Raw genomic sequence first — 24,656 nt, forward strand, 5'->3', positions numbered from 1 at the left:
AGACCCCACACTATCAAATCAAACTCAGGCAACTCCATATTATAGTGCATTTACAAATCACAAGCTACATTATAACAACAATAGATACGTTTGCAGCATTGCAGCTATTTCTTCAAAATTGTCAAATGGACAAGGACTTGGCTTTACTAGACCACTGTCCATATTGGCAAGAGAGCTTAAAAACAAACCGAAAGAAAGAAAATGAATGAATAAAAGAAAAGACTAAAGCAAAACGATGTCTGGACACTACGAATAATAATTGTTTGGTATTTTCAAACAAATGGCTTTTTCCCCCTTTCACCCTTCAAGTGAACTACACCATCATGGTTCATGCATGATATAGAGAAAAACATCTTCTATCATTGAACATTTTACAGTTGTTCTAGCAATTCCATACACTACTACCATGGGAGAGACAATCATTCTAGGACATTCTAGGACATAATAACATGGGTCTAAGTTAGACATTTCCCTGTAACATGATAAACACTCTTTCCTCAAACAATGGGTGCAACTGAGATTGAAATCAAGGAAACCAAAACACAACAGTGGCTATTTGCTATGTATAAATCACATGTGCTTGTTTTGTAGGCAATAAGGTACTGGTATAGGTCATAAAACGGTTATACTTGATTCACTCTAACGACAAGGAACAGGCACTGCATCATCCAGCCCATGCAGGCCTTTCAATTCGTGCTATGGATGAGACTGCGGGTAGAAGTTGCCCATAGGCACTGATCTTACCCTCCCCAAATCCTAACCTTAGACATTAGGAAGGGGAAGACCCACACTGACCTTAGATCAGTGTCTAGTGGGCAACTTCACCCTACTCCATGGATGAGTGGTAGAGTCAAACTGTATATGGTTCACATGCAGAGAGACAGCCCTTCTTTCTACTGCTCCACAATCACAACATAGCTCAAGCCCGCCATACAGCATGCATATCTAGAGACTCTGTTTCTAGGATAGAGACCCCACTACGGCACAATACATCACTGAAGCCATGCCTGGTTAGCACTTCTAGCATAGACTCTGATGGCGCATCTACTGTAAATCCAAAGCCATATTGGACTAAATAGATTGTTGGCCTTTGTACACAGCTAGCACTTCCACAATGCCTATAAAGTCTGCAGATGCCTACCATACTCTGTAACAGAGTATATGTATTTTCCCTCTCTGTATTTTTAATAATTTTCACTCACTCCTCTAGGTGAGGCCTTTGCTTGCTACACAACACTGTCGTAAATACTGGCGACCAATCACAAGACTACACTCCATGACACCATAAGCATTAGGCCACCCCAGGAGCTCACACCAGACAACACCGCCCCCCCCCCCCCTTTTTTTTCTATGCCAAGTAATGTCCTGCACAGATGTGCTGTGTGGCTAGAGCTCAGTGAAAGGGGTTCTCCATAGAGAGGGGAAACCAAGTACACACCTGCAGTATAGTGCAGGCCTGTGTACAAACCCTCATCACAATACAGTACAAACATGCTCTAGGGGATTTGATGGAACATCTCCTCTATGGGTAATTGGATGGAGAGGAACATGCTACCTGGGCAACCACACAGGCCCAGCACATCCTTCCGTACATTCCGCCACTACTCTTCCTCTCTTTCCATCCATCCATGCATCTCTGAATCTGTCCATCTATCCAACCATCCATCCATCCTTTCAGAGAACCCCAGTTTTATCTTATTTGATCAGTGTGCTTTATTAATTTCCTCCGATTGGCTGTCTTCTTGGCTGGCTCAGAGGGCAGGCTTCTAAGTGATGCAGATGGGAAGAGGGACATTTGGCAGAGCTCCCTCTAGGGACATGGTGGGGTATTACAGGATAAGGATACACAGCGGCAGGAGAGGAGGCATCAGCTGTCTGGTGCCAACTGGGTCTCAATGTCCACTCTGCATATGGGGCATTTCCTGCTGGTGCCCAGCCATTGGTCCACACAAGCCTGGTGAAAGAGGTGCATGCAGGGTAATCTCCTAGAACAAGAGAAGGGAGAAACAGTAAGAAAGAGTTGATGATTAGTGACAAAGCAGCAAATGTCAACAGAGGTATAGACAGTGGAGAAGATTGTTAGCAGTGACAAATAACAAATTCTCTAAGGCATGAGTCATTTACCTGACATCCTCTTGGTCCTCCAGTATTGACAGACAAATTGTACACTTCTCATCTGTGTCCAGCTCCTCATCCTCCAGACCCAGTTTCACATCCTGGGGTATCCTCTGTAAGGAACCAAACAAAAGCATTGCTCAAGTTAATTTCTCATCCATATCATCACATTTCACATATGTGATTCCTTAATAAATGCTCCACTCATTATGCAAACCGGAAACACCCACACAGTTTTCCATCATTTGTCCTTTAATTTTCCTATTATCCCCAGACATTACGATTAGTCATCCCGAGCCTCCAATTAGCTCCACTGCAGACCATCTGACTATCTAGCAGATCCACTGGGACAGGACACAAACGTTTTATCAATTTCATTTCTATTTAACATTCATTCGCTAGTCTTATTGAGATAAAATCTATTTTTACAAAAGTTAATATTCCATTCATTCTCTTCCAAACTATATCATGTTTATTGATCTCCTATTACAATCTCCATTTCATACAGATGGCCGAGTTAGCATCGGCGTACTCTTACCTTCTTGTATTTGTGAGGGAAGGTGAATCGTTCTATGGTGGTCTGGATAGCTCCTCTGTTCACACTACCAAGCCTGTCCTCCAACTGCAGAAGCTCCTAGGAGCAAACACGAGTTAAAAATGAAATGAATAGGACTTGTGGATTTCACTATATGCCCACAAAGCAGGCATTTTAAGTCGAAAGTAAACTCTTCATAGAGTACAACTCTTAACAGTTATCGCAAATTTGACAACAACACAATGAATGAGCGAACCAAAAGAAAACAACAGCTGTTTGGTTTTGTGGTACCTAGATCGTATAGAGCTATAAGAAAAGAGAAGACCAGTCCCATACACATGTATAGATGACATGAGCCTGTAGAGAGCACTAATCACAGAGGCAGTGATGGATAAATGTGTGAAGACAGGTGTTTCTTTAGAGAGAGAATGGGAGAGGGAGAGAGACAGAGACAGCTTGTCAGGGGTGACATTACCTCATAGCTCTCTCTGACAGCTGATGCGTGACGAGAGGGGTTCAGGCTCTGCAGGGCCAGCAGGTGCAACTGAGGATACGGGTAGTTTCTGATCTCATGGACAACCTGAAGGATGGGAGAGACAGAAACGTTAACTGTGGTGGATTTAAGAGACAGAACTGACAAATCAATTCATTGTACTGGAGTGGATATTATCTTATTATCTTGTACTGAGTGGACAGTATCTTTATCATCTATGACAAATCATCTTTGCAGCTTATACTGATATCAGGCAATCCTAGGCAGTAGTGATGATCTTACCACTTGTGTTGAGGTGTTGTTCCTGGGAAAGTGGTGCATCCTGGGAGAGGCCAGGTAGTGCTGATAATGCTGAGGCAGTGGGCGGACATGGTACTGGGGTGGAGGCAGCCCAACGTCCACACTCAGGTCCCTGTATGGACAAACACAGACCAGGAACCACTCAGTGTCAGACATGTTTTTAAGTAAAAGTTGGACAGAGGTAGGACCCAAACAAAACAAGCAAGTTTGAATAAAAGTTCAATAGAAATCCTCTGTACATATTTACACTCACCAAACACCTTTTTTCCCGAGTGGGGCAGTCCCACTCTTATTTTTCATTTTTATTGACAGTTTCAGTGAAGATTTAGACAGGAAGGATGGGTGAGAGAGAGAGAGGAGGGATGACATGCAGGATATGTCCCCGGCCGGATTCGAACCGGGGACCCTGCGGTTACATGGTCAGCGCTTAACCCGCTACGCCACCTAAGCGCCCCTACCAAACACTTTATTAGGAACACCTGTACACCTCATTCATTCAGGTGGTGTAATGCTGTGGGGAATGTTTTCTTGGCACACTTCGGACCCGTTAATACCAATCAATCATCTCTTGAATGCCACAGCCTATTTGAGCATTGTTCCTGACCATGTGCATCCCTTCATGTCCACAATGTACCCATCTTCTAATGGCTACTTCCAGCATGATAATGCACTAGGCAAAAGTAATCTCAAACTGGTTTCGTGAACATGGCAATGAGTTTAGTGTTCTTCAATGGCCTTCCCCGTCACCGGATCTGAATCCAATAGTACCAGTGGTGTAGTCTACGTGATACGCAGGACTACGCCGTATACCCACTAGGAAAGGCCAAGGATTTCCATATACCCACTTAAACATGTGCGAGGATACGTAACGGCGTTTTGTGACAGAACTTTCACACTTTCATTCATAAAATTCACCCCGTCTGTGTTACAAAGCACTTGACTTTTGGACCATTGGGACTGACTATAGCGTCATATACCATCAACGGGGGGGAATGCGACATGAAATATGTCAAAATGCAGCACTATCATGCACAGATCAGCCTTATAACATGTAATGTTAGATAGATATAACGTTAGACAGGGGGGAGCGCAGATTTATGTTCATGGCGTTCCGAATTGAACGATATGAGGCTGGGAGGGGAAAATCACAGTATACCCACTAGAAACAACTAGACTACACCACTGAATAGTACACGTTTGGTTATGTGGTAGAACGGGAGATTCACAGCTGGAAAGTGCACTTCAAAGAATCTGCAGGAATTGTGTGATGCAATCATGTCATCATGGACCAGAATCTCAAAGGAATGTTTCCAACATCTTGTAGAATTAATGCCACGAAGAATTGAGACTGTTTTGAGAGCAAAGGGATGGTCCTACCCAGTATTAGTATTAGTGTTTCTAATAAAGTGTTTGGTGAGTGTATATTTAACATAACACTGTCTATAAACATGGCAGTGGCCGTTTTAGTTATGTCATGCTGGTGTGGTGTTTACCAGTCTGTCCCTTCTGCCAGGTAGCGGGGCTGCTGGGCCACAGCCTGAGGAGGGACGTGGAGGGGGGGAGCGAACTCATACCCTGGCCGCAGTCTGTGGGGCTGGTGGGGCACTCTCTCTGGAGTGCGTCTGCTTGAAGAAGATAACCATAGACGAGTTATACATCATTAAGTCGGATGAAGAGGCCCAGTGTAGATTTACTAAATGATTTACTACACTTAGAAGAAATATGTACACCTCAATCCCAAATCATATCCACACCACTAAATGTTCATGACCCTAACCCCATGACATTTTCATGACTGTTCTGGGAGTGCCTAACACCCCCATAAATTGAAATCTGGCGTCCTCTTCAAAGGGCATCGTAGGCCAAACATCCCCATACCTGGAAGGTGGCAGGATGTGTCGGTGCTGGGCCTCTAGGATCTGCTGCTGGAGGAGGTATTGCTGGTGTAAGGCCTGAGGTAGGAAGGGGGGCACGGGGAGGTCCTGGAACTGGGGCGCAGGGAGGGGGTTGAGGGACGGGTGGAGCTGAGGGGTGTGCTGGTGCCCAGGGGGGGCCATGTGGGGGTTCATGCCTGACTGGGGCTGCCCTGGGTGGGGCATGGGGAAGTCAACGGGCAGAGGGGCCTGGGGGCCTAGCTGGAAATGCCGGCAAGAGGTAGCATGGCTGTGCTGCTGTTGCTGCTGCCGGTTAAAGTGGGATCCTGTAGGAACAACAAGAGTGCGTCATTGGGCTGAGGGAGAATAAGAATTAGAATAAATGTATGTGAAGTGTGCTGTGTGAATGATGAGATAATTGTTTGTATCTGTACAAAAGCCCTAACTCTTACCTATGGTGACAAATACTTCAGGGGGGGGAGGGAAATAAGATGAAGTAAAACATTTACTTCATCAAACTTTTCCCAACATGAATATTTATGGCATCTTGTCACTTTTTGGCCCTCTGGATCGATTCTCGCCTGTGGGCATCTGACTCCCGGACAATGGGCTGAACCAGGAGTGTGTGTGTACCTACATTGTGCGTTGAGCCTGATATCAAAGCCATTTCATTAAGTGCACATCTGTTGCCTAAAGTGTTCTTTCTAGAACTACAATGACAATCAATCATATGAGCTTATGAGGGGAAACATTTGTTGGCAGTTTTGTAAAAACAATATGCTGTTCATTTTCCTCATCTCATGATCTGTGGGTTAACATTATCTTATAGTTCAAAATCGAGTATCCGTCTACATCAAGAATGTCCATTCATACACCAAGTAAATTGTCATGGTCTGTATGCACAGCTAATCTGTCCATATTGGTGATTGACATTTTTTTGTTTGTTTTTTAAGTCTGTGTCTGTCTCACACACAGGCTGCTACCCAGTGCTTTCCCATGTAGATTCTGGGGACCTTAGGGGAAAATAGCTTGAATGCATTGCATGCCATCCCTGTATTTCTTTTACTCCCCCTAACCACAGCTATTTCACAGCTGAAATGGACTCTCTGTTGAGGCTAGGGAGGAAGACATACTGTACTACTAAGCTCTTCTCCTTTCACACTATCACATAGTAAACAGAGCTGACTGCTTTAAGATGGGCCGGGAAAGTGTAGGCCTAATAATAATAGTCAACTATAGGCTATGAACAGTGATATCCTCACTACCATTAAGCCTAGGCCAGCAGACAAATACTAGGCTACATTCAAAAGCAGACAGCACAATTCATGGGAGATTTAACAGTCAGTAACATTTTCCATGGCCGTCACAGTGAGTTTTGTCTATTGTGAACAGCAAGAGAAAACCAGAAAAAACCCTGGCCTGGTGTGAAACCTATTGCTTGATCTTTCATAGTGACTATTTACAGTATACTGAGCTAGCTTATACAGTAGGCCTACGTGGCTTAGTGCAATGTGGTATATGGGACTTAGGCCTATCTAGGCCCTAGCTTATATGTAGGGTGAATGCCATAATTATTGTCTAGGCTATTTTTGCATGTTTTTTCCATCATCTAATACCTACAACCTGCTTGAATGTTGGGGGAAGAGTGCATGAATACATTTAGACAAAAACAGTTGAGACCCTTAAAACCATTAAGAACTAGGCAAAGTCTACATTGCATTTGGATCATTTACTTGGGGTGGACTTGAAGGTGCAGTGCTAGAAATAAAAAGAATAGGCCTAATTAATGTTCTGTGATCATAATTGGAGACTACAAGAACTCAATATGATTGTTGTCTAAGTATGATTGACATTTCAGGAGCTCAAAGGCTCTGGGCATCACATTGCCAGTTACTAGTGAAATAATACGTAGGCCTAATGTGTTTGTAGATTTTGGTTGAAGGCACTGCACTTTCAAGTGTCTATGTGATACAATCACCATGAATGACAGGGGATAGACTCATTCAGGCCTTGTGATGAGAAAAGCAAGGAAATCGTCTATCTCGGTCACAGCGGGAGAGGAGGTGGGTGGGGTGGAGGAGGGCAGGTAGGGACAAGGGAGGTGGGAAAGACAATAAATGGAAATCAGCAAGAAGCACACTGAAGGTTAGGAAAAATACTATATTCTTTATTGAAAAATATTAGTATATGTGGAATTTGTGTTTTTGTTGTAATAATAATATATAACATGCAACAAAAATAAACAACATCAACTGAAGGCAAGGCCCACCATGCTCCATATAGGGTTAAAAAGAACAAAAGCAGCATCCAATGAGCAGACGTGTTGGCTATAGCACATTACAGTACAGCAGGGTACATCTTTACTACAGAAAGATTACATTGGAATTGACTATTCAATGTAAAAAACAAAATCATATATGAATCATAACGTGACCATGCATTGAGAGTACTAGGCTATTACCAGAACAAAAGGTAAAGATAGACCACAACCAAACAATAAAGACGTTATTACTCTAATAGAGGATTTTCTGTAGCAGTGCAGGAGATAGGCATCCCTGTGAAATGGATAGCATTTTGTACTTTTGGTTAGTGGGGAGGATTGGGAAGTGATGAACCACCAGTGAGTGTGTCAGCTTACTTAGCATTATGATTTTCTTTTTGAATTGGCCTTAAAGGCCTGATGATTTAAATCAGTGAAACAGACTGAATTTTCAGGAGGAACAAAGGCTTGAACAAATGGAGACGGTTATGGTAGGTTGTTGAAAATAGGTGCAGAGTACATTTATTTCTACAATGTTTTGTTTATGCATCATTCAGATGACCACATAAGCATTTAACGCTAGTGGATGTCCTATTGGATCAAATGTGGCATGCAAATTTCACATGATGTCAATTAAAATGCTACCACTTAGAGCATCTTTTTTTATGAAGACTTACAATGCACCTTTAATGGGAAAAAATTGAGAAGTGAGCCGAATTCTGGTGTTCAATAAAGCAGTGCGAGTAATCAAATTCATGCAAAATGTATCCACTTTACAGGAATTTACAGCATGTTGTCTATCAATACTGGATGGGAGGTACACAATGACAATCATTTGAATCTACAGAGCTGATGGGTTAAAACTACAGCAACTTCACAGAAAAAAAGACAAAACGTGTTCTGCTATTAGGTGTTAGGGTCTTTTTTTTTTTAGTAGTCTTTTTCACATGAACATACTCTAGGGCTGAATGACATTCTTGGGGGGGGGGGTGCTTTTTTAATACCAATGTCGTCTTCGGATGGAAAGAGGAAATGAAGAAGGGGATTCACAATACAGCTAAATGCAGAGAACAGGCAGAGGCCACGCCACACCACACAGCAGCAGATGATCGTTAGCTACACAATGGGGGTAGGGGGGACGACAAAGATCTGATAAATGCAGAATGTAGAGCCAGCCTCGATACTATGAAACAGGGAAATAAGAACAGAAATAAAAGCACAATGAAATCATTGATGTGCCACTGGTATGAAATTAATATGCTACTACACTGTGGCTTAATTGATGATTTATGTAACGGCATGTTGTTTCTGAATGGGGAAATGACCCTAAGCCTTAGTCGCTACCTAGCTGACTGAGGATGATCTTCAAATGACATCATCATCCAGGCAGAGGGATCAGCCAGCTAACCAGCTAACCAATCAGGCTGAGACCGTCAACAGAGTTCAGCCGTCGCTAACGTTACGCTAACTGCTATTCGTGAGTTTAGAATTATAAGGTTCTATCTCCGTTTAGGGTAGTTCAGAGATATTGAGCATCAAAGTTTTTACATTCCATTATGTTTTGTGAGATGGAACCTTTGTATTTTATGAATTACTAACTCAAAAATGTCAACATTTTAAAAATAACACCACACAGGCATTAATAAACACCTAATGGATCAGATTATGTAAAAAGCTCAATTTTGACAAAAATTGAGATAGAACCTTATAATTCTAACGTTACGCTAACTGCTATTCCCTATCCACGACGTGTTCATAACGAGACGTGCTCCTGAGGAAGAAGTTAGCTAGCTGACTGATGTTAGCTGTGTGCCGAGCTAGCCTGTTTAAATGTCTTAGAATCTAGCTATGCTAACCAGTTAGCTAGGTAGCATCAGTCAACGGACGTTTCTAAGCTAGAGAAATTAGCTAAGCGCTTACCTAGCTGTCAAAACTGTCTGAATTTGACCAAAATATCTTTTGTTTTTTGGAGGTAGGCTAGCTTAATAGCCGTGGCCTGACTTGGTTAGCTTAGTGAAGACGTCATTTGCGGGTCCAGATTATTCAAATTGATCTAGTTTAGCTAGCTAAAACATGAGCTATGGCCAGCAGCAGTAGCCGCATACCTGCTAGCTTTGTTTGGAAACAGCTCAGCTGTCGTTGGGTTCGTTCGTCTCGCTGATCAACAACAGTTGCTTTGCTAAGCTAATGGCAGCTAGCTAGCTAGCTAACGTTGCGATAGATTCTAAACGGCATTCTCGGCCCAAGTTAGCGAGCAAGTTTGAGATAAAAAAAAACACAGGACACACGGAAATGTTGGAAAATAAATCGAAATACCTCGATGTCTCACTGAGCCGAATACAGGAAGGACCAGGTATCCGACGTGCACTAACACCATCCTCGGGTCCGTGTGTTGTTGCCGTGTCTCGGGGTTGTTGAGAGACAGAACAGCCCGGCATGCGGATGATCCGTCCGTGTTTAATCTCTCAACTAGCAGCTGCTGCTGCACTGACAAAGCGAGGCAGCGTCGAACCCACTAACCCAGACAATATCACTTCTGATCCCGTACGAAAGGGGGCGCTATTGCTTTACTTCTTTAAAACATTTTTGTTTTTATCAGTTAGGCTGTGTTCGGAATGGCATACTAGCATACTGCATACTAGCATACTCAATTAGTATATACTGCATACTGCCTACTAAATTCATAATAAGTACGCCAATACCAGCCGACCAAAAATCTAGTATACATTTCTTGCATACTCAAATTTCACATACTGTACACAGTGTGAACGCACTACATACTCAAAATCTACGTCATATCTAGTATGAGTAGTATGCTAGTATGCCATTCCGAACACAGCCATAATCATTTCTGATCCCATACGAAAGGGGGCGCTATCGCTTTTACTTCTTTAAAACATTTGTTTTTATCAGTTACTCCTCCGCTGCAGTAGAGGGCAGCCACGTGTTCGAAACGACCGACCGATCCGATGTCATAAAAAGAAGAAGAGCGAGCTGTCGTTCGGCCATTGCGTTACTTGTAGTACAGTTCAGCTGGTCTTTGCAGGCGAGTGGAGGACAAGTCACATCACAAGCAGACGAGATCATGTTAACCGTGCGAGTTGCAGCGGCCCTGGCCAGGACCTTGCCTAGACGGGCTGGATTTGTGAGTATGCATTTGTGAGGAGGATGCATTTTAAATGTCATGTTTTAACTGGCAGTGAGTGTGAACGGGATGGGCGTGAAGGGTACACAGGCCGCCACCTTCACACACTCGTCGTGAAACTCTTTGCTAGCTGGTCATGTTTGAAGCATTTTAACACATGATATAGACTTGACTTTTAACATACAATTGCCCCAGCTGAATAGCTCACTTCTACATCATGCAGTGAGCTGTGCTACCCTAGTGGCTAGCTGTCTGAGCCACCCAGGTTCTCTGAAGCTCTGAAGGTCAGAATCTGTGACACCCGACCATGTCCTTCCTCTGACATGCACGGTCAGACACTGCGATTAGTCTGTCATTGTGTCTTTCGAGCATTATAAGACACGAGTTGTCTTTTACTTTCACCTTTAATTCTAAGTAGGCTTGCTGTCAGAGAGAGAGTCTACTTGTCTAGTAGCAGGTTAGCTAGATAGCAGGGTAGGGCTCAATGTTATGGTTTAATAGCGACGAGTCATAGGTGATGGATCGTTATTTAGTACAGTTAAGATAGAACAATTCCTAAGAGCTTTACTTGACCTTACATTCATTTTATCACAGGTGTCCAAGAATGTCGCCGCCGCCTGCGTAGGAGTCAACCACCTCCACACACACAGACCCTGCCTGGCCAAGACGGGTGGGTAGCTGTAGGGACACATGAAGGCAGAGTGACTGGCTCTGGTGATGACTGACCTTCTCTGGTTCTTGACCTTGTGTCATTTGTCAGAATCATGAAGAATCACATTGACCTATAACGTTTATTACTATTAGCAGGGGACACAACGATATAGGTAGCTTGACAGATTACATTGGAAACAAAACATTAGTGCATTGATGACATCATTTCAAGGTTGAGTGAGAACGACGTGTTGTCCTCCCAGGCACAGCTGAGGTGTCCTCAATCCTGGAGGAGAAGATCATGGGCGCAGACACCACCGCAGACCTGGAGGAGACTGGCCGTGTGCTGTCCATCGGTGACGGTATCGCCAGAGTGTACGGGCTCAGGAACGTCCAGGCAGAGGAGATGGTGGAGTTCTCCTCTGGGCTCAAGGTAACATTGACAGACTAGTGAAATAAAATAGAGCTTCGTTCTGTATAGGTTTCACAAAACAAATGAGCACAAATGGTATTTCGCATCCATAGATCATTCAACAGCACCCAGTGAGTTTTATTAACGTACTGTTCCAGCACTGTGAAAGTTGATACCTTTTGGAGAGACATACTGCTTTGTACCAGTACTCTTTCTAACCCCTGGCTGTGTTGCTTCCATCCTCGCTTACAGGGAATGTCTCTGAACTTGGAGCCTGACAATGTTGGTGTTGTGGTGTTCGGTAACGACAAACTGATCAAGGAGGGTGATATTGTGAAGAGGACAGGTGCCATCGTGGATGTGCCTGTGGGTATGGAGCTGTTGGGCCGTGTGGTGGACGCTCTGGGAAATGCCATTGATGGAAAGGTTTGACTATTTGATTTTTATTACTTTTTTAAAATAAATTTAAAAAGTTTAAGTTATTAAACAGAGAAATGTCGAAAAAACAACTATTGCAAATAAAAAATGTAGAGGTAACAATTTCAGGCTGATCTTTTTTGCTTAGAGATAGATGACTAGTGAATGACAATGACATTAAACCTTCCCTCAGGGTCCCCTGGGCTCTTCCATCCGCAGGCGTGTGGGGCTGAAGGCCCCTGGCATCATCCCCCGTATCTCTGTGAGGGAGCCCATGCAGACTGGCATCAAGGCAGTGGACAGCCTGGTGCCCATTGGCAGAGGACAGCGTGAGCTCATCATTGGGGACAGGCAGACTGGGTAAATAACAACCAGGAGATGGAGCACACTGCCTCTGTATTCAATGGCAGCGTGTGCTCTATTCCAGCTGGGATGCATCTGGAACAAATGGGGCTTGACTGGCCCATGTGGCCTTATTTTGAAAGTCCTTTGTAAGTCAACTTTCTTTGTATTTCGCAGCAAAACTGCCATTGCCATTGACACAATCATCAACCAGAAGCGTTTCAACGAGGGAACCGAGGAGAAGAAGAAGCTGTACTGTATCTACGTTGCCATTGGCCAGAAGAGATCCACTGTGGCTCAGCTGGTGAAGAGGCTGACGGACGCTGATGCCATGAAGTACACCATTGTGGTCTCTGCCACCGCCTCTGACGCTGCTCCTCTGCAGTACCTGGCCCCGTACTCCGGGTGCTCCATGGGAGAGTTCTTCAGAGACAACGGCAAACACGCCCTCATCATCTATGACGATTTGTCCAAACAGGTGAGGGCAAACCAGGGTGATTAGAAGTGTAATGTATTGAAGTGAGTCTTTTCCAAGTGTGTTTTTACCTGTGAACATTTTGTTTGGAGGAAGGGAATGAGACAGAAATGGGATTGGGCTCCCAGTCCATCCATGGTTAACAGCTGTTGACCTTCATCTCTTCCCTCTTCCCCCACACAGGCTGTTGCCTACCGTCAGATGTCTCTGCTGCTGCGTCGTCCCCCTGGTCGTGAGGCCTACCCTGGTGATGTGTTCTACCTTCACTCCCGTCTCCTGGAGAGAGCAGCCAAGATGAATGAGAACTTTGGTGGCGGCTCCCTCACCGCCCTCCCCGTCATCGAGACCCAGGCCGGAGACGTGTCCGCCTACATCCCCACCAATGTCATCTCCATCACTGACGGACAGGTGCGTGTGTGTGCGCTGTGTGTGTGCGCTGTGTGTGTGCGCTGTGTTTTCAATGATAAAGATCTCCTCCTTCCTACTAGAAGATCTACTTACCTCATAAGTGTCTGTCAAATATATCAATCTCTTGTTTTAACACAAGTTGACATGATCTCTCTGGTGTAGATCTTCTTGGAGACTGAGTTGTTCTACAAAGGTATCCGCCCAGCCATCAACGTGGGTCTGTCTGTGTCCAGAGTGGGTTCTGCCGCCCAGACCAAGGCCATGAAGCAGGTGAGACTAATCATCAATCATTTGCCACTATCTATTTTCCACTCTATTATCTCTGTTGCAACACTAATCATGTCCAGCAGGTGGTGATGGTCACCTTGACTGGTGAATTTTCTCATCCACCAGACACCTGGTAGACCAGAAGTAATTTTTGATGCCCTGGTTATCTTCATATACTAGTGTTTTTATGACATCCTCAGTGGATGATGATCAGCATTTGTGATTCTGATCAAATCCTATCCTTCTCCTCCTGTAGGTGGCTGGTACCATGAAGCTGGAGCTGGCCCAGTACCGTGAGGTGGCTGCCTTCGCCCAGTTCGGCTCTGACCTGGACGCTGCCACACAGCAGCTCCTCAACAGGGGCGTGCGTCTCACAGAGTTGCTCAAACAGGGACAGTACTGTAAGTGTCATGTGTGCTAATGAAGTTGTATGTTTTGTAACGAGTTTTGGTCCAGTATTCTAGTTCCTAGATTGGAAGGGTGAGGAGAATTACAAAAATTAACCGACGACTCTTGATTGTATAGTGGAGCAACAATCGGTACATTACTAGAGGATAATCTGTTGGAAAAGGCTGATGATCTAAGTAAACTTATGCACAATGATAATTTCCCCTCTCTACCCTCATGCAGGCCCCATGGCCATTGAGGAGCAGGTGACCGCAATCTATGCCGGTGTCAGAGGTCACCTGGACAAGATGGATCCCAGCAAGATCACCAGGTTTGAGAAGGCCTTCCTGCAGCACATCATCAGCCAGCACCAGGACTTGCTCACCGCCATCAGGTAAACATGGACATATTTGATCATCTTTGCATCATGTTCAAAATGCAGAAACTGAATTGGCCTTCTATACTGAAGTATATGAACAAAAGGAAAGCCAGTGGCAGGTGTTGGGATATCAGTCCATTGATGTTATGTCTGTCGTCTCCCCCGTTTTCAATCCAGGACTGATGGCCAGATCTCAGAGACGGCAGACGCTAAACTGAAGCAGGTCGTGTTGAACTTCCTGTCCAGTTTTGAGTAATTGACGAATGTCCTCCTGATCCTTCAGCGTGCTTCATTTCTCTGTCCCCCACTGCTTATATATGTGAAAACACTGAAGGCCAAAACAAATGTACATATTTCTCCTAAGAAGAATAAAATTTTACAATCCCACAGTGTCGTAAAACATTCCCTAATTTGATAGTCTGAGTACAATGTAAGGTACAGTGTACTGTGTGCACATTCAGCGGGTTCTACAGGTGAAGGGTGTTTGAAATGTGAAAGAAGAAGAAGAATATCTGCACTCCACATCCATTTTGAACATTGTGGTGAATCTATGACCTTTGTGTTCATGAATTTAATTTCCATGCTGTCAGAATGAAACAATGATGTGTTGTTGCAAAAAAAGAAAATATATACATATAAAAATATGAAATTACTACAAAACAGACACAGATGAAATTACAGTTAACCAAGCCACCTCCTCACTCTGCAGTCTAGATAAGCAGTCCATAAACCATTAACCTATACTCTAGGTTGAATGTCAGTAATTGTTCAACCTACAATCTGCTCTAATGTCTGTTGTAAGAGTTCCTGTGACGACCAGGGGATCACTTAATGGGGTAAAGGAAATGGCCTGGTTCTTACAAAGCAGTTGGTTGAATAATGAGTGTGACGTTGTTTGATACAATGGTAATAAAGGTATCCACACTTATTGTAATAACCTTCCCGTCTATTTTTTTTATGTCTAGTACAGCGCCTAGCTGTAGGATTATGACATGACAATCTTCAGTCAACATATGATTGACAGTTATACCACTTAAGTCATTGTTATATCTGGAGTTGTTTCTGGTCAATCATTTGCCACTATCTATTTTCCACTATTATCTCTGTTGCAACACTAATCATGTCCAGCAGGTGGTGATGGTCACCTTGACCTGCGAAGAGAATTGGAACACCATTTGAATTACAAATGCTCCATCGCTTCCACACATTTCCTGAAAGCATAGCTCATTTTCTCAGCTCTAAACACAAATCCAAAAACTCACACACAAAACCCTAAACTTCAATGGAAAACACTACTATGATAAGATTATCAGTAGGGCTTTTGCATTTTCAGTGTTACACTACATTAGCCAGTAGCCTGTTATAAACTGTTATGTTTTCATACTCAAATATAAAACACAAATACTGGGCAATTGTATATTTTTTAAAATTCTGAAATACTGTACACATCTCAGCAATGACAGTTGGATTTGTAAAGTGAAAAAAAGCCTTCTGCATATACTCTAAACACAAAGAAAATTAGGCTGCATCCTGCCTTTCATTCCTGTCTGGCCACAGGACCTCATCCACATCACAGGCAAAGTTCTCCCTGGCCAAGCAGCGGGGAAAGCATCACCTGGCATGACGCATCCAGCCCTGATATGCTTCAGAAGCTATATCACCACATGCTTCCTCCATTGCTTGTACAAGGGGTATGCCCTCATGGGGCCTGCTTTCATAGACCTTCCAACACCAAACTGAAAAAAACTCCTCTATAGGGTTGACAAATGGAGAATATGGTAATAATAATAATACATTTATTTTATAAGGCGCCTTTCAAGGCACTCAAGGTCGCCGTACAACACATTTAAAAAACAGTTACAAAATTCAAATACAATAAAAAATCTGGAGAAATATACAGTATATACATAGCTAGCAGCAGAGCAACACGGGAACAGTAAGTCAACGGACATACGCCTGCGTAAACAAGTGAGTTTTGAGGTGAGTTTTGAATGTGGAGATTGAATCAATGTTCCTGATGTCGGGGGGGAGGGAGTTCCAGAGGTGGCTGAAGGCTCTTAACCCCATGGTGGACAGACGGGCTGGGGGGACGGTCAGGTTGATGGAGGAGGCAGACCTGAGGGACCGGGTGGGAATGTTGATGTGGAGGAGGTCGGACAGGTATGGAGGGGCGAGGTTATGGTGATTATGGGCAGTAGCGTTCTGGACCAGTTGGAGCTTGTGGAGCAGTTTGTGGGGGAGACCAAAGAGAAGGGAGTTGCAATAATCTAGGCGGGAAGTGACGAGGGAGTGGACCAGGATTGCGGCGCTGTTGGGAGTGAATGAAGGGCGGAGGCGGTTGATGTTACGAAGGTGGAAGTAAGCGGACCGGATGGTGTTGTTGATGTGGGAGTGGAATGAAAGGGTGCTGTCGAGGACGACACCCAGACTGTTAACCTGGGGGAGGGGGAAACCAAGGAGTTGTCTATGGTGAGGGTGAAACTGGGGTGCTTGGTGAACCAGAAGGCCAGGAACCTCAACAATGCCACGATGGCTGATGACATTCCTCCATTGCCGCCTTTTTACGAGGTTGAAATCCACATCATCAATAAATATGAATTCATGGGCACCTGCAGCTACATCTAGCTCAAGAACTGTCTGAAACAGACAACAAAGCAATATCAGAAATAGACCTAAAGCAGTCAACATTGTAGTACAAAACATTACAATACAGTAATGTGTCTGCTGATTGGATGCAATCAATTACAGTATTGGAATGTATAGGACTTACTTGCACATAGGCATAACACAATTCTTTGACTCTTTCTGAGTTTCTCTCAAATGGCATCCTGTAGGCCTGCTACATTCGTAGGTGGTTTCACTGTACAATACGGTTGAGTGTTGACAAACTCACCCGGTCAATATTTTGGAATATATCTTTGGTCTTCAGTGATTTGAGTTTGTATTTGCTTTACTGTTATTGCATGTTTGCTCTAACCATATCGACCATTTCAGTCTCCTGTTGAAGTGTGAAAAGTGTTTCTCTTCCACCAAGACATGGTAGTCTTTCAGTTCTGTAAAATATACATGTATAATACTGTAAAATACTGTAAGTAGTAGCAATACTGCACAGGTGTACAGTTCCCAATTTCATACATACATGAAACATATTGCTTTTACAGTATTCAACAGTAATCATTGAGTACTGTCTTGATTAAGGTAAGAAGAGTAGATTTCTTACCTATTGTCATTTCTGAATGTCCGAATGATTGAAGCCACAGTGAAGCGGCTCAAGTTTGTCTGGACTCTCAGGCCTGCCTCCCTCACCGTTAGACCATGATTGACCACATGGTCAACCAAAGTGACCTGAATCTCATCAGAAGCAATTGCTCTCCTAGGTTGTACTAGGTCATCCTCTTGCTCTTGCTCTTCTCACTCCTCTCTATGATTGCTAATTGAACAGCAACAGCTGTTAGTATTCTGAATGATCGTGTTTTCCATGTGAACACAAGAGATTTTATCAATGAAGATTGTGCCAAATGTAGAGAATTGTGTGTAGTGTTTTGCAAAAAGTGTGATTTAGAACTGCAAAATTAATGAAAAGCAGAAATGTGTTTGTATTTGTGCAGAATTGGTGTGAGATAAGGTACACGAGTTTCATGTTTTGGTCATTGTGTCTCAATTTCCAGGGTTAGTGTGGAAGCATTTGAGAAAAACTGTAAGCAGCTTATGCCTTTCTGCTTCTATGTTTACTGGTGCCATAATCAGGTTGAATGAGATGTACCACAGATGTTTTCTTGGAAAGTTGCTGCTTATATCACCACCAGCATCACTGCCTGGCGAGAGAGAGAGGAGCATGTGACAGTTTGAATGGAGCTTCTGTCAATGAGCACTATTGTCTAGGTCAGAACAACATAAGCTCTGTGGTAAAGAAAGCAACAACAGCTGAAATGGACACAGCCATCAGACATTGTGTTATTTCTTAGCACAAAGACATGTTGTGGAATATTTAACATTTTTGTCTAACATCATAAATTAACTTGGCCATTAACACTCATTTGAAAATGACACTGGACATGCACAATTATCAATTCAAAAGTCAATTATGCTGATTCAATTAAACATTATTCTATAAAACTACCCGTTTTCTTTCTCCATGGTGCATGTTATACCTTGCCATTTCCACTAGAAATGTCATTACTCAACACAGATTGCACACATTTTTTTCCAGGTCATGTAGGGTTAGGGTTAGGGTTTTTGGCAACACTAAAATGGTGCAGTGGCTCGTCCTGTTAAATTCCACAGAGAGAGTGTTGTGAGGCAGCCCTCCATAAGCTCTAATCACAGGCACAGAGGTGATCCTATGTTCCTTTACCAGATGTACTAACCTTATACCAGCTAATTGTTACTAAACATGGTTTCCAAATTCTAATATAATTCAAAAGAGTCACATATTTCACATGAACATTGCATAACTTTATTTAAAGGTCATATTGTGTCTATCAGTGTAAATAAACATAAAGTTTGGATTCATAGAGGAATTTAACCCTTTCTAATGGACTGACTGGACTGTGACTACCAGTGTAACCGGAACCATCAAATTAGATTTAGATTAGATTACATTTTGTCTCCTTCCTTCTTGCTAGTCTTTGCAGCCTAGAATATGAAACACCCACTGACAACGTCACGGTTCTACTTTTTGGTTCGCGCTGAGAACCACTATTTTCTGGTTCCAGCTGCGAACCAACTTTTGGCCCTCAGAACTTTTCGGTCTGAACACACCAGCCGGTTCCAGACTTGGTTCGCGAACCGGAGTGGTTCCTTGGCACTTGGGCTTGATTGATTAGATTAAAAGACAGGTAAGACAGAGGTGAAGAGTGAAGCACTGAAGAAATCCCTTTAACCCAGATCACCAACTATAATTAGATTTAGGATTAAGACACACTAGCTAAAACAGATCACAGGCCATTTGAAACTCCGGACTCTGGCTTCTCTATTGAGGGAAGGCACAACTAGGCACAACAACAATCTCCCATTTTAATTATCTGTTCTAATCATTCAAAGTACACTTTTCTGAGAGCATGTTTACCGGCAGATATAGACCATACTTTACAACCACTTGCAATGTTATTGTTTTCTTATATTGTCCAACATACACTACTGAAACAATTGCTGATCTAAATTGCTGAGAGTTTCAGGTTCCAAAGCTTATGGTGCAGACTGGGCTAGATTTGAATATGTAAATGTGTTGAATTTACATTTGCCTGCTCCTAGTTCCTATAGGCATGATTGACAATTGAGGACCTGCCCAAATCTGACCGACCCAGGATTTACCATGTATACGGTATCATGATCATGAGAAAAACAAAGCACAAAGTTCACAGAATGCACTGGAGCCACTGTTCCATTCCTCAGTCCAAAAGTAGCAACATGGAATGTAAACTTTATTTGCATTAACTAACATTTGGTTTTCAAAAAGAACACACCATTTTTTTTGCAACTGTACTTAAAAAAGATAAACATCTCCATAGAAACTGTAAAAAAAAAGAAAAGGTAATTTGTGTATGCCACCATATAATTAATACACTCACACACACACACACACACACACACACACACACACACACACACACACACACACACACACACACTTGTTTACATGAAAGGAGTTTGCAGGGAGCGTTTAAGCAGGTAGCAGCAACAATCTGTCTAAGGCAGTATTCAAAAGTATATACAGTAGTCTACTGTAGATACATTATTATGCTTAAGGGCTCTTTTTCCATTCACAGGTGCTAGGCTAGGCCTACCATGATCCTGGCTTACAGTGTGCACACAGACACTCTTTATACTCTCTCCAACCGTAATTTCATTCATTCAAGCAACACCCTCAAACCAATGTAATGACCATATTTCCAACATGCTCAGACCCTGCAGTGCAAATCTGTAAAAGACAAGAAATCGAACCAGGACATCAACTCACTGAGCTAAAGCCAACAGTATGCAGCATCATTAGGTCTTCAGCACTCCAATTCATCCTTCAATTCAGCAACTGGCAAAACGTGCATTGAAATAACCAGCTCCATAACCATAACGGTCGGATAGCAGCTAGTCGTAGCTAGCTTAGCATCCTACACATCATCCTCCAGTTTTGGTCTGCTAAGTCCATGTGGCCACAGCTTCAGTCAGTGCTTCCATAGTGGTTCCCATTGGAAGGGTTGTCTTGTAACATGGTGTGAGAGGTGTCCTCCTGCATCACCACTGGCTCTACACGCCTCTTGAAGAAGTCAGACACAAAGAACACCTGTGTTGAGAAAGAACAACCATGAGTTCAATGTTCTGCTCTATTCTAGTTTTTCATGCGACCCTCCCAAGTGAACAAGACTAAATGTTTCTAGCCAGGCCACAACATTCTGTTCCTATAGGAAACAGCTGCAGCCCATTCGTGGGTTATTATCACATTGCACGAATGGGAAACACTACTACCACAAAAGGGAAGCATTACTCACTGTGAGTATAGCCACTACCCCCCCCTGCAACAGGCCGGTGAGTACGTCGCTCCAGTGGTGTTTGTAGTCAGAGACGCGCGTCAGCCCGACGTACACAGATGTTGCAATCAGGAAGAACTGGATTGTGGGCCGCAGCAGCCTTGCCCACTCTGTCTGCAATCTAGCCTGAAGGTACAGCTGAGAATAGGAAGAAACACAGCAAATGGGTACATGTGTAAGTCCAAACCTGAAGAACAGTTCTGGCCAAGGCAGGGACTTGGCAGAAACAGACTTGCATCCAGATTGTCTATGACGAATAAACAGAATTCCTAGCACTGACATGTTAGAAGTGTAAGTAACATATTATTTACTTACTGCGAGGAACAGCATACAGTACATGGAGAAGGATGAATGACCAGAATAGAATGAGAGTCTGTAAAAAAAAAAAAAAGAACAGAGGTTGTAAACAGTCACGTACACGCTATGACATCAGTTATTTCAACGACTACACAAAGGGCATGGAAATGAGTGAAAGGAACAATTGTGATAGCTTAAATTCTGGGTATATGGATTGATGTTACAGTGTGATCAAAATGTTCAGACTTTTATTTTCAAAAACGGAAATATATTTCAACGCTGTTGAAAATCACAACACACTCTCGCTAGTCAAGCCAAAATATTGCAATGCTATGGATTCAGTGAGTAATCCCCACTGCTACCTAGTTAACTATAACACTACTTTACATTGTTAGCAGGCTCACAAAACAAGCTGTGTTAGTTGACTGGCGCTGGGTCATTGCTTTTCAACAACACTGAAATGTATTACAATTGTTCTAAATAAAAGTCTGAACATTAAATTGGCTGTCTTTTGGCTGGTTTGTTACCCCTTTCACCAGCAGCTGTCAAATATAAATAATGCAAGCACACATTTGGGCCTAAAAGATAACACAAAGGAAAACATATAAGCAACATATCTGTTGTACGTAATTCTGGCCCTCACCTGGCCTCATCCACCATTGTTTTGTTCCCGGTGCAGGTGAAGTTGTCAATGTATCCTCCAGCCTTGCAGTTGATGCGCTCCCAGACCGGCTTACACACAGCCAGGAAATGGGGCCTCAGTCGACCAATGGAGTACTTGGCAATGTCTGTTAGTGATTGGCTAGCGGCAGCCCCAAACAAGAAGGTGCCCACAGCTTTGTAGTTGCATGCCACATAGTTGGTCCCCAAGGAGGATTTGGCCTTGATGCGAGTCATATAGACAGAAAGGCACTCCCCACAGACTATCTGTGGAGGCAAGATAGACATTACAGCCACAGGTTAAGACTCACTCACATCCCTCAACATCATGACATTCTGACTGTAATTGTATAGATGATCACCAGACATTTCTAAAAATATGATGTCATGTCAATATCATGTAATGCATTTCAAATAACAGTTGCAGAATTGCATAAGACGATCTGAGAATGGGCCAGAAATGATTACTTACCACTATCAATGTGAATGGGATCATGACTCCACCCAGTAACTGGTAGGAAATTGTGTCTTCTTTGAGGGGATATCTGATGGACTCATCATTACAAAAGAACCCCCGCTTGAAAGGGTTGTGCTGAGGGGTGAGGATAGCAAAGGGGAGTCCAACTGAGAGACAGAGAAAGAGAGAGAGAGAGAGAGTTTTACTCCAGAGAAATTAGGCTTCTAGATGACCAGCTTGGGAGACAAATTCTGATGCAAAGCAGTAGGCTACTCAAATCATGTTGAATGATTGAATTTCTTCCCCAGCCAAACTTGTTAAAACATGTTGAGAGAGATTGGCTGTAACAGAAACAGCACAGGGTGTCTCAGGTTAGCACACCTGACTCAATGTCATGTGACAGAACTTGGCAGGGAGACTGACACATTCTGCTGACACCACTGTGCAATAATCCACCCAGGTGTTCTCAAACATGGATGCTCACTCTCTGAGAGACTCTCATTCTGTTCTGCCACACAGACAGAAATCAAATAACTATAGCATTGAATTATCAATGAATTGCAAATTAAAGGGATACCTATTACCTATCATCAGCTGGTAATAGGAATACCTATTACCTATCATACATGAAAATAATTGCCTTCAGAATGTTCCCTCTAATGTTCCCATATTCAATCTGTCCAGTTCACACTGTTATCCCCCAGAGATATGATCAACATGGGGATCATCTTTGCGTTCATTCAAAACTTGGATTGCCTTTTCTTCCTTTAATTATAGATTGATATTTACTATAATAATAATAATAATAATAATAATAATAACAATAATAACAACAATAACAATAATAATTATAAACTGAATTTATATAGCACCTTTTAAAAACAGAAATGTGTTTTACAAATGTACAGATCAAAACAAAAATGTAAGTAGAAAACAGTCAAATACAGCACTTAAAAAAATAATAAAGCCAGCGTCAATTAAAGACTAGTAACCCAGGTAGAACTCCCAGACATCCTTCCGGACATTAGATTCAAGTGAATAGTGTTTCAATCAGCACATTCCAATCTAAATGAGTTAGCAGACAGTCACAAGTATTTAATTAGACCTCTGATTCTGATTGATGACATCACCACAGGTTTCTAGTCTGGTGGCCAGCTAGGTCTACTGTTCTTTCTTCACTGTGGTGTCAGAGGAGTTGGCTGAAGTCAGAAAGAGATGATCTGTCTACCACAGCAGGCAATTACTGTACATCCCTCTTCAGGAAATATTTAGTAGGCCTGCCCTACAGCCACTAAAATAAAAGTGAACTTTACTTATGGAAAGAACAACTCAGCAATGGAAAGAAAAACAAATCAATGGAAAAACAGTCCTTCCTGCAAAATTCTGAAGTGTTTGCTGTGCTGTCACCTAAACAGTGATTTTAAAAGGGAAAGCAGACACAGAAAACATATTTTCACACTTCAGACAGTGCATAAACACAGTTGGGTTACAGGTTATAGTGTAGCCTATCTAGATTTATTCTGATAATGATTCTACACTTACACTGTGCTTTCTCTATTAACTATTAGGTCTAGTTGGCACTTCTTATAACAGATTACAGTGGTTACCTGTACCGCCCCCACCTGTGGTGTATGTCCCCACCTGTCCTACCCGCTGTACATACCTTATGTTTTGTTGTATTGTTCTTCCCATGATGGATGTACGTTTATCTTGTAGATAGTAATAGTTATTTGTCTGTATTATCATGTAGATAGTACTAGTTCTTTTCTTATGTCTGTCTTACATGTAACGATGAATTGAAAATCAAGGACCCCAATTGAAATAAGCCAGTGGCTTTCTTGGGTTTTTATCCTCTTAGTTTGACCTTGTATGTAATATGTACTTTCATGTACCTACTTCTGCAAACATTCTAATAAAGTTTTCAATCAATCAAAAATACATCGCTGCATGTGGCTGTTGACAACATTGTCAGGATAAGTAGATTACCTACCGAGGATCAGACATGTTACATCAAGGAGGACGAACGGGACCCCCGCCGTCTCAAACATGTTCTGTCTCTGGACTTCTGTCGTGGAAAAATCAATCGACTTGCGAGGGCTCAATAGTCGGCTTTCTTTCGGCGAGATGAGAGGCCTATCGGTCGAACATGCCTCGCTATTTGTCCCCAAAAAATAAAAACATAATGAATCTCTTAATATCGTACACTAAAGAATACTAGAAAAGCCAGCAAAAACTATAACAAGATACTCCAAAAACGA

At 42.8% G+C, this 24,656-nt stretch overlaps 3 protein-coding genes across 4 annotated transcripts; 1 reads left to right on the forward strand and 2 right to left on the reverse strand.

Moving 5' to 3' along the window:
• Nucleotides 1-1,795: 1,795 nt before the first annotated feature.
• Nucleotides 1,796-9,954, reverse strand: ark2cb (arkadia (RNF111) C-terminal like ring finger ubiquitin ligase 2Cb; the record flags this gene model as incomplete). 2 transcript variants are annotated; one of them, XM_080530505.1, is made up of 8 exons in its annotated part: nt 1,796-1,985; nt 2,125-2,228; nt 2,654-2,749; nt 3,126-3,230; nt 3,426-3,555; nt 4,937-5,065; nt 5,322-5,643; nt 9,894-9,954. In XM_080530505.1, 8 exons carry the CDS (start codon nt 9,952-9,954, stop codon nt 1,868-1,870), a joined length of 1,065 nt encoding a protein of 354 aa, XP_080386631.1. In that variant the 3' UTR covers nt 1,796-1,867. The 2 variants fall into 2 exon arrangements, with proteins under 2 accessions (XP_080386631.1, XP_080386630.1); XM_080530504.1 differs by having other exon boundaries at nt 4,937-5,068.
• Nucleotides 9,955-10,589: 635 nt separating this feature from the next.
• Nucleotides 10,590-14,847, forward strand: LOC308157264 (ATP synthase subunit alpha, mitochondrial). Its single transcript, XM_080530797.1, has 11 exons — nt 10,590-10,722; nt 11,317-11,392; nt 11,637-11,806; nt 12,038-12,211; nt 12,396-12,562; nt 12,722-13,022; nt 13,203-13,427; nt 13,590-13,697; nt 13,951-14,095; nt 14,325-14,475; nt 14,638-14,847. Exons 1-11 carry the CDS (start codon nt 10,663-10,665, stop codon nt 14,714-14,716), a joined length of 1,656 nt encoding a protein of 551 aa, XP_080386923.1. The 5' UTR covers nt 10,590-10,662; the 3' UTR covers nt 14,717-14,847.
• A 5,770-nt stretch (nt 14,848-20,617) lies between these two features.
• LOC308159299 (phospholipid phosphatase 1-like) lies at nt 20,618-24,446 on the reverse strand (the record flags this gene model as incomplete). The annotated part of the gene is made up of 6 exons (XM_080533061.1): nt 20,618-20,740; nt 20,946-21,122; nt 21,300-21,357; nt 21,925-22,208; nt 22,414-22,565; nt 24,389-24,446. 6 exons carry the CDS (start codon nt 24,444-24,446, stop codon nt 20,618-20,620), a joined length of 852 nt encoding a protein of 283 aa, XP_080389187.1.
• Nucleotides 24,447-24,656: the final 210 nt, after the last annotated feature.

Source organism: Nansenia antarctica (assembly GCF_963989245.1).
Source record: "Nansenia antarctica genome assembly, chromosome: 5".
Lineage (NCBI taxonomy): Eukaryota > Metazoa > Chordata > Actinopteri > Argentiniformes > Microstomatidae > Nansenia > Nansenia antarctica.

What these genes read in the sequence shown, in the direction of transcription:
- LOC308157264 (XM_080530797.1), top strand. Translation starts at nt 10,663, where the DNA reads ATGTTAACCGTGCGAGTTGCAGCGGCCCTGGCCAGGACCTTGCCTAGA. An exon ending in TGCCTAGACGGGCTGGATTT is followed by an intron (nt 10,723 to 11,316) that starts GTGAGTATGCAT and finishes ATTTTATCACAG; the next exon opens with GTGTCCAAGAATGTCGCCGC. An exon ending in AGTTCTCCTCTGGGCTCAAG is followed by an intron (nt 11,807 to 12,037) that starts GTAACATTGACA and finishes CCTCGCTTACAG; the next exon opens with GGAATGTCTCTGAACTTGGA.